We start from the raw sequence: 15,764 nt of genomic DNA, 5'->3' as shown, positions 1-15,764 counted from the left end.
TCTGGTGCTTCATCTCTGAGAGTTGAGCGTTTGCCGAGGACTCCTCTTCAACCGGAAATATTTATGTGCACTGTCTGATTGATGCTCAAATCAGATTAAATTACTGTTGAAGAGGTCTGGATACTGCACAGTAGCAACTTCAGCTTAGGCTTGTAGCTTGTGAAATATATTTTTAGAGCCTATTGGAAATAGAAGACTAAAAAATAAGATTAAAGGGCTACATAACTTGTGAAACACTACTTTGCTTTAATAACTCGTTAATGCTCTGGAGCTACTTATTTTGTCATGAGTTAGTCCTCCTCAAACAGTTCTACAAAGTACTGTCACTTTTTATTTTTTTTTAGCTTTTTTATAAAAAGTCTATGGTGCTGAGTGACGTTACAAAACTTTGTGGTCATCCTACCTGGTTTATCTGCAGTGAAGAATTAAGTCTATGTTTCATTAAAGGGTCGCTTGATTATACAAAATTTAGAAGAATAATTACTTGACAAAGAAGAAGGTGCAGTCACAAACCTCCGATACTGTACGCTGAGTTAAATACGAATGTAGATGATTAGTATGTGGTGTAAAAAGACAAGAGAAATGGTTACGTTCTTATGTTTATTACACAAAAAGAACAGCAAAGGCATCACCATCATCATGATATGATTCACCACTTTGACCCCATAAAACTAAACTACCCAGCCGAGTGTCCTGATATGTGACCATTCAGAATTAGTAAAAGTAGAAAAAAAGGCTCTTCAGTACTTTTTTATATGCATCATCACTTATACACAAAAGCAGGCTCTCATGAATGGAGTGTAACATACATCTAGATTGGAAATCATCAGCATTGGCTTGAAAACCATCATAATGCCATCACAAATAAAAATGCACTAACATTTTCAAATCAGGAAAATGTATATATATAAAGAAACCAGCCTTTGGTACAAAGTTATAAAAAAGGAACTCAACTTTGAATCTATCTGTTGATATCAAGTAAATGTTTTGCCTAATCGTGAAAAATGTAAAGCGAGTCATGAGCGTAAAGAAAATAAGTTTGAGTCACAGGTAAGGTACAGTCCGGTCATGTGGGTAATATTCAAGAAGGCAGAAAACCGACACAGCTTTCTTCAGTGAAGCCAGGGGACGTCTTCTCCACTGTCTTCATCTCTGAATCCAATATGACGCTGCATATTGTGTGTGTAACATATGCTGTGCAGAAAGCACACAACACATGTTAGACACGAAATACAAAACACAGTCCATATTTATTCTGGATTTCATTTGGCTGAAAGATCATTTGAATGTGAGCTAGCATCACTTTTAAAGGCGTAAATACTACACACAGAGCAGGAGGAGTAATGACGGGTCTGTTGTTGGTAAAGCAAGGCTGTTGCTAGGCTACACTGATCGAGGCTATAATCCAGACCTGAGCATAGGACGTCCTTTCACATGGTTAACATGAGTGACTGAATGATGCATTGGACGAGACTGTTCCTTTTGTAAGTGATGTTTTGATCATCCTCTGAGGATTTGCTTAATGTCTGGCAGGTTAATACTGTTGATTACCTCAAGCTGCTTCAGATCCTTGACTTGGCGTCCTTGGTCTGTTACTATGGCGTCCGCTGGATGCCACATACATTCTAAAGGTGAGTGAACTCAAAACTAAAGCACTTCTGAGTCTTGAGGCGCGGAGAAGCAGTCTGTGTTTGCTATGTACAGCGGTGAGGATGAAGAGAGGAAGCTCAGCGGTTATCACTGAAGGCGTCTGGCGCGTTCACACAGTGAGGCGGAGATCATATGATGACAGTCTCTATGTGAAAGTCGTGTGAGTACGAGAAGGAGGAAGTGTGTTTCTGACGGGGCCAGGACGGCGGCGACGGAGAGGTGGAGGAGGAAGGAGTGGGGGAGCGGCTGGCCCATCGGGAGGGGAGGCGTCGGTTGGCAGGGCGGGCGGGCCGCGAGAAATTCTTCTGCACGGAGGAAGAGGACACGGACGACCCTTCATCCTTCTGCGGAGAAAGAAATGAATTAACATTTAGGATTATCACACCATCCTGTCAACAAGCACACTCACACATACAGATACTTTACATTGTGTCACGTGTTCCATCTGTAGTCTTCTTGACCCTACAGGGAAGACAACAGGCATATTTCAAACAGGAACTCTAATAAATCCAGCACGCTCATGTGAAAGGTCACACAGGTAGATCCCATCGCGTCAAGAGGAAAGCATCTCCACCGGAATTCTTTCTACGTTCCTGCTGTCACTTTATCAGCACTGCAGAATCTTATTTTTAGAGCGATTGAGGCTGCAGCAAAGTGACTCGGATTACATTCCTTCCAAGAGGTCAAATAAAATTGGCCTGATAATTGCTCCCACAATTTCTTTAACATTTGCATGACTTTAAAGCAGTTTAATCACTCCAGCTCTCTTATTGACATTCTCCGCCGAGGGCATTTAGTCAGCTGGCTTCTTTCAGATATTCCTGCAATTACAACACATAAGCCAGAAACCATTTCCACTACAAAAGACTGCAAGATAAAAAACAAGTTGGTGAGGGTGGGAGACCTCCTGCCAAGTTTCAACTTTCTATGCCACATCGCCGGTTCCTTTTGTTAGACGCCTAAAAGGCATGGCCCAGATGCCCAGATTATAATGGAGTCTTGGCCTGCTTCTGTCTCTCAGAACACACCAGAAATAAACAATAATCCCTGTGGAGCTGTCCTCTGTTCACAGCAATTGCTTGGTATTTTTCAGAGAGGACTGGAACAGAGAGAAATGTGCAAGTTCAGCCAGGTCCACTGGTCTAAATGGCGTTGGAAATATGAAGTTTGACTTCATAATATTTAAGACAAAACAAAATGTAAACTGTAATCTTATTTCAGGAGAAAGTATCTAGGTTTTGACATTCAGCATCCTCTCTGTAGGAAGGTGGATACCTCTAAGTGAAATGTGATGATGTACATCTCAGACTCTACCCACCTGCACTATAAGCTGTATCTCTTTCACACCCATGGCAGTGTGGCAGCTGAGCTGAGAATGTGTAGTGTGTGTCTGTGAGCTGTGTGAAGTCAGTGTGTGTCTCAGAGTAGGGGGGAAGGCCAGAGGGTCCATGTCCAGCATGTCTAGTTCAGTGACATTCTCCTCCTGCCCATCGCTGAGGTTAGGAAAATAAGTCGTCTCGTTCTGCTTGCTCTGGCTTTGTTTAGCCCGAGCTGCACTCTCGTAATTCTTCAGAATCCTTTCCACTGCCCCGTAGTTGGACCTGGATCCCTCTGGCCGTGGATACGCTGCCAGAGTGAGGGGCTTCCAGGGATGGTCGTTCATCATCCGAGGCCCTTGTCTGGATGAGTCGGACTGGGAAGGAGGTGCAGACGCATGCCTTGGCTGTTCCTGCTGCCCGGGCTGTGTCATCTGTCTTTGTTTGTTCTCCACAGGCGTCTGCTGGAGGGACACGCCCACCCTGGCTGGCTGAGGCTTTGCTCCATTCTTAGAGCTGGACAGATTCTGGCCTGTCTCAGGGAAGGGAGCCTCTGTGGCTGCTCTTTGTTGTGTTTTTCTGGAAGGACTGCTTGCCTTTTGGACTTTGTGCTTGACCTCAGGATGGTGTACAGGACTGTGAGAGGTTATTGTGGTGGCATGTCTGAGTCCAACCTGAGGCTGATCATGTGAAAGATCAGAGGGTGTTTCTTGTTTCATTCTGACCTCTTGACCTTCTAGACCATATATCATCTGCCATGACTGGAAGTCAAGGTTCTGAATTGAGGAACTTGTGGAGGACACAGATAATGTGACTTCAGGATGGGCAGCTGTAATGCCAGGTGTGAAATCCGTGTAATGTGGCTGAAATCCAGTCTGCACGGAAGGTAAAACCTCATCTGATGGTGTCGATGCTGCTTGGCAACCCCGGGAGGAGGCATCTGCTGTAATAAAACCGTCTTGTTCCTTTACACCACGGCCCATCTCAGCTTGAAACAAAGTTCTGTTGAACTCAGCAGTTTTTTGTTCGAGCATGATGTTTCTTCTGGAGCCCTGGAGGTTGCTGCTGGCAGGTGTTGTTTCCAGGGAATACATCAACAAGTCCACAGGTAATTCTTTGACGAGCGGAGGCATTTGCACATCGGGGTTTGTCAAGTAACCAACAGCAGGGGTGTAATCTGAGTGTTTCGCAGCACTCAGTATGTTCACCTCAGAGAAGCTGTTCTGCACTGTCCCATATGCAGACAACTTGCTGTTACTGAACTTGCTTGCATCGCAGGACCAGCGGCTGTGGCAGCAGCCCATATTACAGCTAGGGTTTTCAGGCGCAGCACACGAGGTTACCGCACCATCTATCAATACTTTCCCCTCATTTTCTTGGAGCATAGCCTCAAACTTCCTGACGATGGACGGGCTGCTGCACTTTTTGTCCACAAGAACACAGGGGCTGTGGCACTTCTTCACTGTGGTGGAGGGGGATTCTGGGATGTGGAGTTCTGTGTCTGGATGGGCTGGGCTGCCCAGATTCCAGGAGGAGGAGCGAGGAGGGATGGGTGGAGCTGCTGCCTCCATCTCAGAGGTTGCTTCAGGGCTCGTCCGCGTGTCTCTGTAGCTGTCTTGATCAGCAGAGTTTGTTCTCCAGCGGTCACTCAGAGCACTGTCGGCCCGCCAGGTGTTCTCTGGCGAGAAGGTGATCCACTTTTCTCTTTCCAAGGCCCGGAAGTCATCGTAAATCTGGCTGAGGTCGCAGAGAGGTTCATCCACCTCCAGCCGGTTCTTATCGTGACCAAACAGCATGTCACTCTCCTCAGTTACAAACAGGGATTCAGATCGATTCCTGAGTATTAAACAGTAACATACATTTAGTCCACATCATTTCCAAAATAAATTCCATCTTAATAAAATATGATTTATTATTCAATTAAAAACAGATATGAATCCCTGTGTCCACATCAAGACTCAACATGTAGTATCATAGTTCTGGGGAGTTAACATAGCGCTGGGGATTTATTCACCTCTTATCTCCGCTCTTCTTTCTGATCTCGTCCTGGTAGCTACAAAGCTCCTCACTCACACGGGCGATCTCCTTCAGAGCCTGAGACACACAGGAGGAGAGGCAGAGATTCAAGGAGACATAATGGAGGCTGTGTAACGCAGAAATAAAATACATCAAGAGTATTGTCTATTCAAAGAAACACAGGCAGGTGCACTGGAGGAAATACAAGAATGCTGATGATCAAACAAAGCATCTGACAGCCGAACAAAGCCAGAGGACCACATTCACGTGAATCTGATGTATATAAATATATCGCTTTTACCAAAAGGAAAAACTGTTCAAAATAACTTACAGCATTGAGAGCAGTTGTGTTCCTCTTCTTTTCACTGCCATTACTCAGCTCCGCCCAGAGCAAACTTTCTTGAGAAGCAACACGGAGATCGTCTTCATTCCCATTAGTAGGATTTCTCTGAGGCGTTCCACACCCAGGAGTTCCACGGAATATAGCAGCCAGCTCCATTGTAAGGGCATCTTCCGTGCTGTCATCAACTGAGTCTTGCTGCCTAGTGCTTCTTGTTCTAAACTCATCCACCAGCTCTGGTTGTGAAGGTTCGTTCTGAGTCAAGCGACCAACATTAAACTGACAGAGGCCGTCTGCCTGGAAGCAGGTGGGTTGGTGACTCTCTCTGCCTCCAGAACCGCCAACTCCGGTGTTCCTGTTGTGACCAAAGCCGGGTAATGATGCCTGTCTGTGAGACTCTGATTGACTGCTACTGCTGAGTGGCTCTGAGTGGGAGTTATCACTGAGCAGACTGGAACCTGTGCTGGTGGAACGCAGGCTGAGCCCATGCATGACATCATCCTCGTCCTGCCTCCCGCCGTCCAGCCTGGTGCCCTCTCGCTTGGTTCTCACTTCACAGTACAGCTGGAGAGAGGAAGAGGAGATAGAGGTCATCACTGCAGCAGTCTTTTGATAAATAAAGCAAACACTGCACTTTGTTGTTTAAGTGTGTCCTTTAAAGGTGAATAAGATTCAATTTGAACTGATTTCATCAGTCAGATACACCAATGTGTACAAGACTTCCCTCAGATACACATTTATCCAACAGTATAAAAAAGATGCATTACTTATGAGGGTCTACATTATGACTCTACTTATTCAGTGATTACTTCCAGTCAATGCTTAGAATGAGAGGATATATGAGCCATGTATGAAAAGGTCAGACAGTTTAAAGACCGTGTATGACAGGACATGATTATACTAATGATACTATACTGCCTCTACTACTCCTGCATAGTCTCAAGCTAATATAGGATGATGAGATGTAAGGGGAAAGAACGTAGCAACAACACGGTGAGGACACAGATGATTTTTTTTAAAACATTCAAAGAATTCTTTTCACATAAAATCGGATAACCTCTGCCTCCTACCATGAAATCTCAAAATAGTAACTATTTCATGTGGACTGGGCTCTCTTCCCATCAAGCAATGTCTAGATGGGATTTCTTTCAGTCTGCTTTTATTCCTCTGCTGTTTTCCTCTCTCATGTTCTGGTCTCTAAGGGGCAAATGAGAGCCACATGTTCTTTTCATAGCCAGTTGTTTCAGTGCCTTCATACTCTGTCCAACTCCTTATGTATGGCTGGCTTCATTAAAAACACTAATCTGCTGTTCTGAGTGTGTCCAGTTTTAATCCTCTGGTCTTGGGCTTTGCCACAACTCATACTGAAGTGTCTCTTTCTTTTCCTTTGTCACCCTCTCTCAGGCTCATTGATTTGCCCAGAATGACTTTCCCTGTCTGTCCTTTGTTATCCTGTTATAGTTTATCCTCCTCTAAACTAACATTTGTTTTCGTCTCAAATATAAAGCTGCTAAAAGCTTGGTTGATAAATGAGTTTAATGTTTGGTCTATAAAATGACAATAATTAGTGTAAAATCCCCACAACAAGTTCGACTCTGCTCGTTTTTTGCAACTCACATAAGAGAAGTGGATTTACTATTGTGTTCTAACAAATTATCCTATTTTAGAAACTTAAAAGTACATTTTCAGCATTTGTGCAGTTACCACGTGGTTTTGTATTCTTCATATTAATATGATACTATGATTCTACCTTTGCAAAAGTGAAAGTCTAAAAAGTAGAATAGATCTAACTAGTGAAAAAATGTGTTGTAATACACTGTCAGTGAATACAATCTTTTATTTGGGTATTTTAACTCTGATGCTGTTGCATGCCAGCTTCACTTTCTGCACCACTGCAGGTCCCAGACTGTCTTAATCATACTGCATCTGCACGCAGAGGTCAGAGATAGAGCAGAGCCCACACCCTCCTCCTTCCACTCCTTCCTCTCCTCATCCTCTGCAGCTGCACTGAAAAGGGACATTGTTTTCGACAGTGTTGGTGGTGAACAGGATGTGTAGGAGGGAAATGTAACACACTTTAGGCAGCAGAGTGCATAGAACGCCATTTAACATAAACATTATTCTACTGTAGTGTCATTCAACCACACAGTCGGAGCATCCTACCTCTTCTATTTTCCTCTGCATATCTTTCAACTGGCTGTCCCACTCCCTCCTCTCCACGTCGAACCTCTCCAGCAGCTCGCTTTTCTCCCTCGACCAGTCCCTCTCATTGTGCTCCAGACGACAGCGTAGGTCCATGGCCGTCGAGTGTGTGTCTGCCAGGAGCCTCCGCTGCTCTTCCCTGTCTTGGCGGAGAGATGGGGTCTCTCCGTGCTGTCCTTGATTGGTCCGTGAGGCCGCAGGTCCAGGACCTGCTGCTGACTGGACCACTCCCCTCACCGACCCGGTACCTTCTCTAGCTTCCAACTGAAGAGAAAGAAGAAACACAGAGGAAAGGGAAACAGTGAGCGAGACGGTCAGTGTTGATAAAGGATAGATTGTAGTTGGGGGAAAAAGAAGATGAGAGCCAGAAGACGAGACAAGCAAGGCAGGAGTGAGAGACACAGTGGAATGGACTAAGTGGAATTAAGAGAATGAAGGAGTGGCAGGAAGAGAAGGTGGAGGAAGTAGGAGTATAATGCACCGTGGGGACGAGTGTAAGTGGGAGAGGAGCAAAGAGGCTGAAGGATTGAATTGGTAGGAACTCACATGCAGAGTTCATTGGTTCAGAGGTTGAGTCTCTTTGCTCTGGTACCTCACTGAAACAGGATGCAGTGCAGGATATGGCAGATTCAAGCACAGTAAAATATGTCTGCAGAGGATGCATATGGTCTCAGGCAAACGATACTCTGGTGCACTAGTTCAGAGAGAAACAAAGTCAAGAGGTTCTTTCCAAATAAAGATGCCCAAACGTCTCACTCCTCTAAACAGTGGTATTATAAAAACGTCAGTTGTATTTCCTGAAATATTACTGAGTGCCCCTATTCAATGCTCGTTTCAAGTTGAGTTCCCTGGGCATTTCCCCTGAAAATGTCACTGTGTTGATGCCAAAAACATGTTATGACTTAATCTTTAATGAAATTTTGTTGTTGTAAAACTGTGCTCACATTAAGGTTGCAAAACTAAGTCTGACTCCCAAGCTTACTGTCAAGAGAGAGGTTAGAAGTGACTGAATTTGCTAAAACTCAACATAAAGTAAGGATAAATAGTAAATATCTTCTGGCAAGAACATTCTTTGATGTAGATAATCTACTTTATCCTGATTTGAGGGACATAGATCTGTACGCTGTGTGGTGAATATGTTCATTTCTGTTGCTCGTAAAAACAGGGGAACATTTCTGGCTTTGAAAATGGAAAGAGCCCAAGACAACGCCTGTGCATGTGCATATATCTGCTTGTGCCTTAGTGAGTTTGTATGTGTGTGTGTGTGAGAAAGTTGGAGAGAATGCATACACGCATGCCAGGGTTTGTTATTTCAGTTTTAAGTCACAGACATCGACCAGAGCCGTCTTACAAGTCTCGGTCATGGTGCTATTTCTGCCTGTGGCCTGGGTCAAGAAATTATGGTGTATAGAAAAACAAGTCAACCCTCTCTGTCCGCCTGTGGCTCTTCTCAAAGTTCTCCACAATTACAGATGGGCGATGAAGGTTGCTGTCCACAGGCTATTTAAACGCCCAAATGTAAACTAATATACTGAAAGTGCAAAAACAAGACAGTGGGAGTCAAAATAAAAGAACTGAAGACAGATTGTCAGTGATTGAGGAAGCAAAACGTCTTCCTACAGGAAGTTCTGGAGGAAGTGGAAGTGCAAACAGGGAAACAAGTTAACAGCTTCACATCCAGTAGGAAATACAAACTCAAGCACACAGACACAACTTCAATTCAAGTCTCTCTCGAGTCATATCCAGCTGCTCCTGACCACCCAGTCTGTCATCGTTTGCCACAGGGTACATAAAGGTAACTGTGTCACCACGGTGACCCACTATAAATAGTGGACACACAGCCTTGTACAATGTCACATTCCTGGGGGAGGTGGAGAGAGGAGGTAAAGAGAGAAGGGGGGGGAGTTGGCTGCTAAGGCAGAGTGAGATATCTCCTAGCTGCCAGCAGCTTTCATAAATCAGTGGCATGTTGAGAAATATGCCTGGAAATATCCAGACTAAGACTTCTGCTTGGGACCTTGGATGCTTGCTTGGTATTTGGGGGGGAGATGTTCCCAAAAACAAAAGGAATGTGGAAACAACTTACAGTAGCTACCTCCACAGTAACAGCTTACTGTGGAGAAAGGTGTGTAATTAAACTCTCTAGATGAAAAAAGAAGCATGCAGTTGTCAACAAGTGCTTGAATGGGAATATAAACTATAATCTCTGGTACACAATTTATGACATAATAACTATGGCAAAATCAAAATGATTAAATGATTTATACTTTTTTGATATACAGTTTCCTGCTAAGGGACGTCAACTGCTAACCATAATTAAATATATAGAATTATAATTTGTTTACAAAAACAAGAATGTAAACTATGTAAGGCATGGACATGTTGTGGATTACGCTTTATTCCTATGCAGCAGATTAGTGTTATAAGCAGACACTCTGATGATCCTCAGGAAGAAATTTTCACTTAAAATTAACCCATAATTCGAATTTAGTCCTTAAATATCCACCACTTCTTTTAAACCCTCTCCACCAGTTCACTCACTTCAGGTTTATACTGTATATGCTCGGCAGCTTGGTTAATCCTCTTCAGTTTTCAATCCCTTGTTCAAAGTCTCTCTTCAAAGTGCAATAATGAACAAACAGAGCAGCAGCCGAATAGTACTAACATGTTTATTATAGAAAACTGATTGACGTGAGAGTAGCCCTCTGACAGTGTGACGCATTCTGTCGATTACATCAAAAGGCTCTTCTCACACATGTGCCACTTCTGCAGTTAGTTATCAACTCGCTGCTTCTCTGGACTGTGATCTGTGAGGTCAGGGTTCAAACTGCACTTAGCATTATCTTCTACCTCTTCAACACCCTCACCGCTGTTTTCACTCCGCCTGAGCTAAAACTGGATGCTCCTCTTCACTACGGTGAAACCAACATGTGGAAAATGACAGAGGAGTTTCTCACCCATGTTGAAAGTATTCACACATTACACATCAAAGTGACACATGGGGTTACACCCAGTCTGCATTGATTTACATGCATTCTTGTCTGTTTATTACCCTGGTTTCAGACCTCTCAATTGCCGGCGCACACATTAATATATATATGTAAAGAAACAAATGTCTACTTATCAGGCTACTATTTCTGCCTTCTTCAGAGTCTAGCATTAAAATGGGAACTACATGGATGCTAAAATGTATGACTGTAGGATTATAGTCTAAGAACGACAGCCAAAGGCCACTTTCTGGAACAAAGGGACAAACTGACTTGAAGCTTCCCCACGAGGGATGTGGGAAGTTCCAAGTCTGAAGTGTTTAAATTAGATGTTTGATTACAGAGCAGGAAGTTATTTCATAAACTTTGATTTCATGTATTTGGAATCTTATGAGTAGCCTTGGATTAGTATTTTGGAGACATGCACCCAGGGGTATAAACTTCAGCAGGATGTGGCATCGGGACAAAACAACTTTTACAATGGAGCTAACCCCGCCCAGTGTGGCTTCACTCCAAGTCATTTCCTTTGGTCTGTTTGTACAATCAATAGAAAACTGTGACCGCGTGTGTGTGTGTGTGTGCAGGTTCAATTAGCATTCAATGTTTACTTTAAATATTCACTCATGTAAAGACACATCAACAACCATGAGAACAAATTCATATAAAATGAGAGGCATCGAGACATCTCAAACAAATCACCCAGATCTCATTGATACTTCAGAGTGGAACACTTGTCAGAAGGGATGTATAACATCTGCCTCTAGCACAGATGCCTCACATGTGCATCAGTGTCTTGGTCTATACATCAGTGCGTGTGTGTGTGTGCCTGTGTGTGTGTGCGTGTGTGTGTGAATGCTGCATACTGGCATCATTGCATACCCTCCTGCAGTAGTTTAAGCACCTTCTCCTTTACTACCTCACTATAGGCTTTTCAAACACAAATCAGAACAGTAAAAATGTCCATGTTGTTGTGAGGCTCTATGTTATCCAGGAGGCAAAGAGCCAGTGAGACAAAGAGGAGCTGAACACCAGTGTCTCACAAAGAGGGAAAGGCATTATATGACTTAACTACATCTAAAGTATAGTATATGTGTGTGTGTGTGTGTGTGTGTGTGTGTGTGTGTGTGTGTGACAAGCTATATGGGAAATCCATGTTACTGTGTTGTATCCTATGTCGTCAGTGGTCAGGTCCACCTGCTCTTCAGCATAAATGCACTGTTCATTTCCAGCACCACATTAGAGAATTTCCAAACTTAATCACTTGATTCAGAGAAAAAATAACATTTTCCAAGCAGCTTTAAAGGAAGAACAAATGGAGAGATGGGTGAGAACATGACCAATCAGTTTTACGTCTATGACAGGAATTATATGGCCTTCAACTTTTTCAGTCATCACAACATCACCAAAAAACTCAGCACACAGACATATCCAATCAGAAAAAAAAAGGAATCAAACATTTTCTCTTTTTTAATCCAAGAGGGAACCCGTCTGATTAGACTTAGGCTGAGCAAATAAATCCATCGTCTGATATAACCAGAAAAATATGCTAAATCCCTAAAAGCCACATTGCTTTGAAGAACAACTATGCATAGTCTTTCAAGTGACGTGTTCAGCGCCTGGCACAGAATGGCACTGGTATTCAAACGTTACCGTGCTTGTCCCCCCCCCCTATTTCGAGAACCACTTATCAGTAGCTGTCCATGGCAACAACAATAGGTTAACATTTCATCTGTCGGGAGAAAGCTGTTAAAAGCAGAGCTGGGTGTCTGTGTCTGGCTGAGCGGGGATAACCGGGATCGTCTCCCCCAGTGCAAATCTTTTGTCTAAGCCGAGGCTTGAGCTGGACGGATGCCAGGGTGACTTATCGCCCGGCCGTGTGGGTGGCAAACGTGGCGAGGCCAGTTGATGCCCGAGACATGCACAGACACGAGACAATAAACAAAGGTGGTACACAAGAAGCTATAGAGAAATGATTCAGGATAAAAACCCATTTTAGTGCACAGGACTTTGATTTCCCCCTTACTTTGTTTATGGATAACTGAGTTCATACTAAGCAACCGTCCTAAACACACATAGAGCTATATATAAAGTAAAGAATACATTTGCTCTACTGACCCTGTTTTCTCTTTCACTCTCTTCCTCTCTCTCTCTCTCTCTCTCTCTCTCTCTCTCTCTCTCTCTCTCTCTCTGTCTCTCTCTCTCTCTCTCTCTCTCTCTCTATGTATGTTCAATAGAGAAGGACGGTTCTCTGATCCTTAATTTTTAAATTCTGTGTGGGTGTGTGACATGTAGTTTTCTTGTGTAAAAGATGATACGATCGAAGTGTTATTTATTACGTTTATTTCATGAAATGATTTAAATAAATGTACTTAAAAGTCGACAAAAGTCTCTGTCTCTCTCTCTATCTCTCTGTCTCTCTCTCTCTCTTTCTCATACACACACACACACAGACACACACTAAAACTGAAAATGTCAACTTTCTCGTTGCAAGGTCCTCGCAGCCCCAGACCACAAAATCCCCAACCACACGCATCATCATCATCACCTTCATCATCATCATCATCATCATCATCATCATCATCGCTCACCTACCTGTACAATCCTGCGTTTGAGCTCAGCCTTCTCCAGCTCCCAGGCACATCTGTCCCTGGTGTACTGCAGATGGAGCTCGCTCCTCTTCTCCTCCTCTCTCTTCACCTCCGTTTGCACTTCCTCCAAAACCGTCTTCAGGTCCAGCAGAATCCTCCTGTTCTCCCCTCCCTGCATGGAAACACAGTGGGCAGCGGTCTTGTCAACCTGGTTTCACCAGAAGTTCAAATGTTACACTTCCAACCATGTGAATAAAAACTGTTGCTGAGGAACAAGGAATCCCTCGACCAACTCAAAATCATCTTTACACTGTTACACGGTTTTATCAAATTATCGCAGGTATATTATTGATGTGATATTGGATATGGATATGACCCCAAAGCACAATATATCAAGCCATTGGCTCCCTTGAACCTCTGACATACCAGCATGAGCAGAACAGGAAAAGGGAGTACATGCTTTGAGTACCAAAGACATTTAAAGTCCCTCACAAATGTATATATAGACCTCGTTTTCCACGTGGTAGTGAATAGTTCAAATTACTTGTATGTCAGCCACTTCTCTCAACAATGACTCCTTCTCACGCATCCACTCCTCCTTGTCCTGCACATGTCTCTTCTTCAAATCGTCCAACTTCTTTTTCAGCCGCGTGTGTTGAGCTGGCTGCGGCTGCTGCTGCGGGACTGCTGGTTCGGGACCGGGCCACATTTGTCCCCTGAGGATCTCCAGCTGTTTGCCCGCTTCGCCCTCTCCTCCTCCTCCACCTCCTCCTCCTCCTGGTGAAGCTCCGAACTGGGAGTCGTAGAGCTGACTGAAGACGGTGGGCGGAGAGGAGACCCTCCTCAGCGAAGTGCGGGCCTTGCTCCGGCCTCGGTCGACCCTATCCATCCTGGTGCACGGCACAAACTCCCATCCCTGAGAGGGGACGTATCCCCCCCCGCCGCCGCCGGCACCCCCAGCTCCACCAGCACCGCCCCCGCCGTGCAGCCCCGAGCCGTTCATGAACGCACTCCACATCTCCAGAGCGCATCAAAATAAATCATTCAAAAAACACTTAATCGCATAAACAATCACAAGCTGGTGAGCAGTCTATTTTTGCAGGTATCCATTTCTGCATCGGTTCATATGAAAGTCAAACTGATCGGAAGTTGGTGACCGGTGGCACAGGATCGTCCGAGCGCGCGTTCTCCAGTCCCGGCTGTGTCCCCTGTCCCCGCCCCGCAGAGCCCAGTCCCCGCAGGGCTCCCACAGGCGGCGGGTCCGGTCGCTTCGGTCCCCTCCATGTCCTCACGGAGACTGGGTCGAGCCGTCCCTTCCAGTGCCCAATAAGTGACTCCTGGGACGGTGTCCTTCTCCTCCTGGCTTCTGCTGCTGTTGTTTTTCCTCTCACATGTTCCCTCAGAGGACTCGGGACGCGCTGTGCCTCCGCTCCCCCCCCCCCCCCCCCCCCCTGCGGCCAGGAGACAGTCCCGAGCTGCTGGAGGACACGAAGGGGACAAGCGCCCAAAAATATCACGCAGCGCACTGGAGTCAGAGCAGCGGAGTATTTTTACACGCCCTGTCAACACGGGAGTTCTCTCATTACGACGGGAGGATCTCGCTCTTGTATCCATGGCAACAAATTAATCGGCCAATAGCACTGGGGGTGATTAAAACACTCATCGCCATGTGCATTTTAGGCGCAATAAACCACTTATCCTTATACAAGAAACACTTAGCTTATCAGTTACCAGAAGACCAACAACACCCACCACTCAACTCTCACTGCTATAATATCACTTTGAGCTGTAACCATAGCAACACAATTCGCTCAGAGCACGTGGTATGATCAAAACAAACTCTGTGCCAGCCCTCACTCATTTTAAAGGTGTCTCACCTGCACCCACAAGCAGGGCTGGACTGGGAGAACAAAACGGCCCGGGCATTTTTTGGCTCAGACCGGCCCACATAATTAGCCGAGCACATCTGCCATTAAATTGACGTAACTTATGTCTTCTAAATGTCTTAAAGTAGCTCATATTAAAAGTACTTAAGTATCAAAAGTATCTGGTGTTGAAATGTACTTAAGTATCAAAAGTACAAGAACTAAAATTAAAAATGCAAAGTGCTTTTTATAGTAGGTCTATACAGACACAAAACAACCCAAAATGTTTCTCCTCAAGATTTATCTCAACTGACTGAAAAACTACAACAACAATATGCATATAATGTATAATTTTACCAATTTTGAACCCTAGATGCTGAGGTTCAAATAGTAATGGACCAGTGCATCTGAACTTCTATTTAACTATAAACAAGTGCCTCTTGTGTCTGCCCAAGAACATTAATAAACCACAGTATAACCACTATACTATAGGCACACAAAATAAGACACTATCTCTTATCCTATTCTAGAGGAAGTAAAAGTCGTAACAAGATTTCTGAAGGTGAACCTGCGGAGGGATAGACCAACCTCTCGCGCTGCCCCCCCCCCCCCCCCCCCCCCCCCCGACGGCAAACACGCCACCGGGACCTGCACATCTCAGGAGGGAGGGGGCAGCGAGTGAGAGAGAGAGAGAGAGAGAGAGAGGTGCGCCGTGGGTAGAGGCGTGCGACGCCAACCTCCGCTGCTCAAGTAACGAGCCAGTTTGGAGAATGTATTGAAAATTGAAAATGCGCGCTCAC

At 44.7% G+C, this 15,764-nt stretch overlaps 1 protein-coding gene across 1 annotated transcript; it reads right to left on the bottom strand.

Annotated features, from left to right (window-relative positions):
* Nucleotides 1-921: 921 nt before the first annotated feature.
* Nucleotides 922-14,117, bottom strand: mtcl3a (MTCL family member 3a). The gene is made up of 8 exons (XM_061081844.1): nt 13,644-14,117; nt 13,104-13,271; nt 7,486-7,788; nt 5,314-5,886; nt 4,981-5,060; nt 2,969-4,802; nt 2,086-2,112; nt 922-1,994 (listed from the first exon to the last, which is right to left on the bottom strand). Exons 1-8 carry the CDS (start codon nt 14,115-14,117, stop codon nt 1,779-1,781), a joined length of 3,675 nt encoding a protein of 1,224 aa, XP_060937827.1. The 3' UTR covers nt 922-1,778.
* Between the last annotated feature and the right edge of the window lie 1,647 nt (nt 14,118-15,764).

Source organism: Limanda limanda, chromosome 11 (genome assembly GCF_963576545.1).
Source record: "Limanda limanda chromosome 11, fLimLim1.1, whole genome shotgun sequence".
Taxonomy (NCBI): Eukaryota; Metazoa; Chordata; class Actinopteri; order Pleuronectiformes; family Pleuronectidae; genus Limanda; species Limanda limanda.
The sequence above is the reverse complement of the archived record's forward strand: the minus strand, read 5'-3'. Positions and strand labels throughout refer to the sequence as shown.

Excerpts from the sequence above, each read along its gene's own strand:
- mtcl3a (XM_061081844.1), bottom strand. The coding sequence starts at position 14,117 with ATGTGGAGTGCGTTCATGAACGGCTCGGGGCTGCACGGCGGGGGCGGT. Across the intron at positions 5,061-5,313 it reads ACACAACTGCTCTCAATGCT|GCTCTGAAGGAGATCGCCCG; the intron begins GTAAGTTATTTT and ends TGTGTGTCTCAG. Across the intron at positions 2,113-2,968 it reads AGATACAGCTTATAGTGCAG|GGTCAAGAAGACTACAGATG; the intron begins GTGGGTAGAGTC and ends TCTTCCCTGTAG.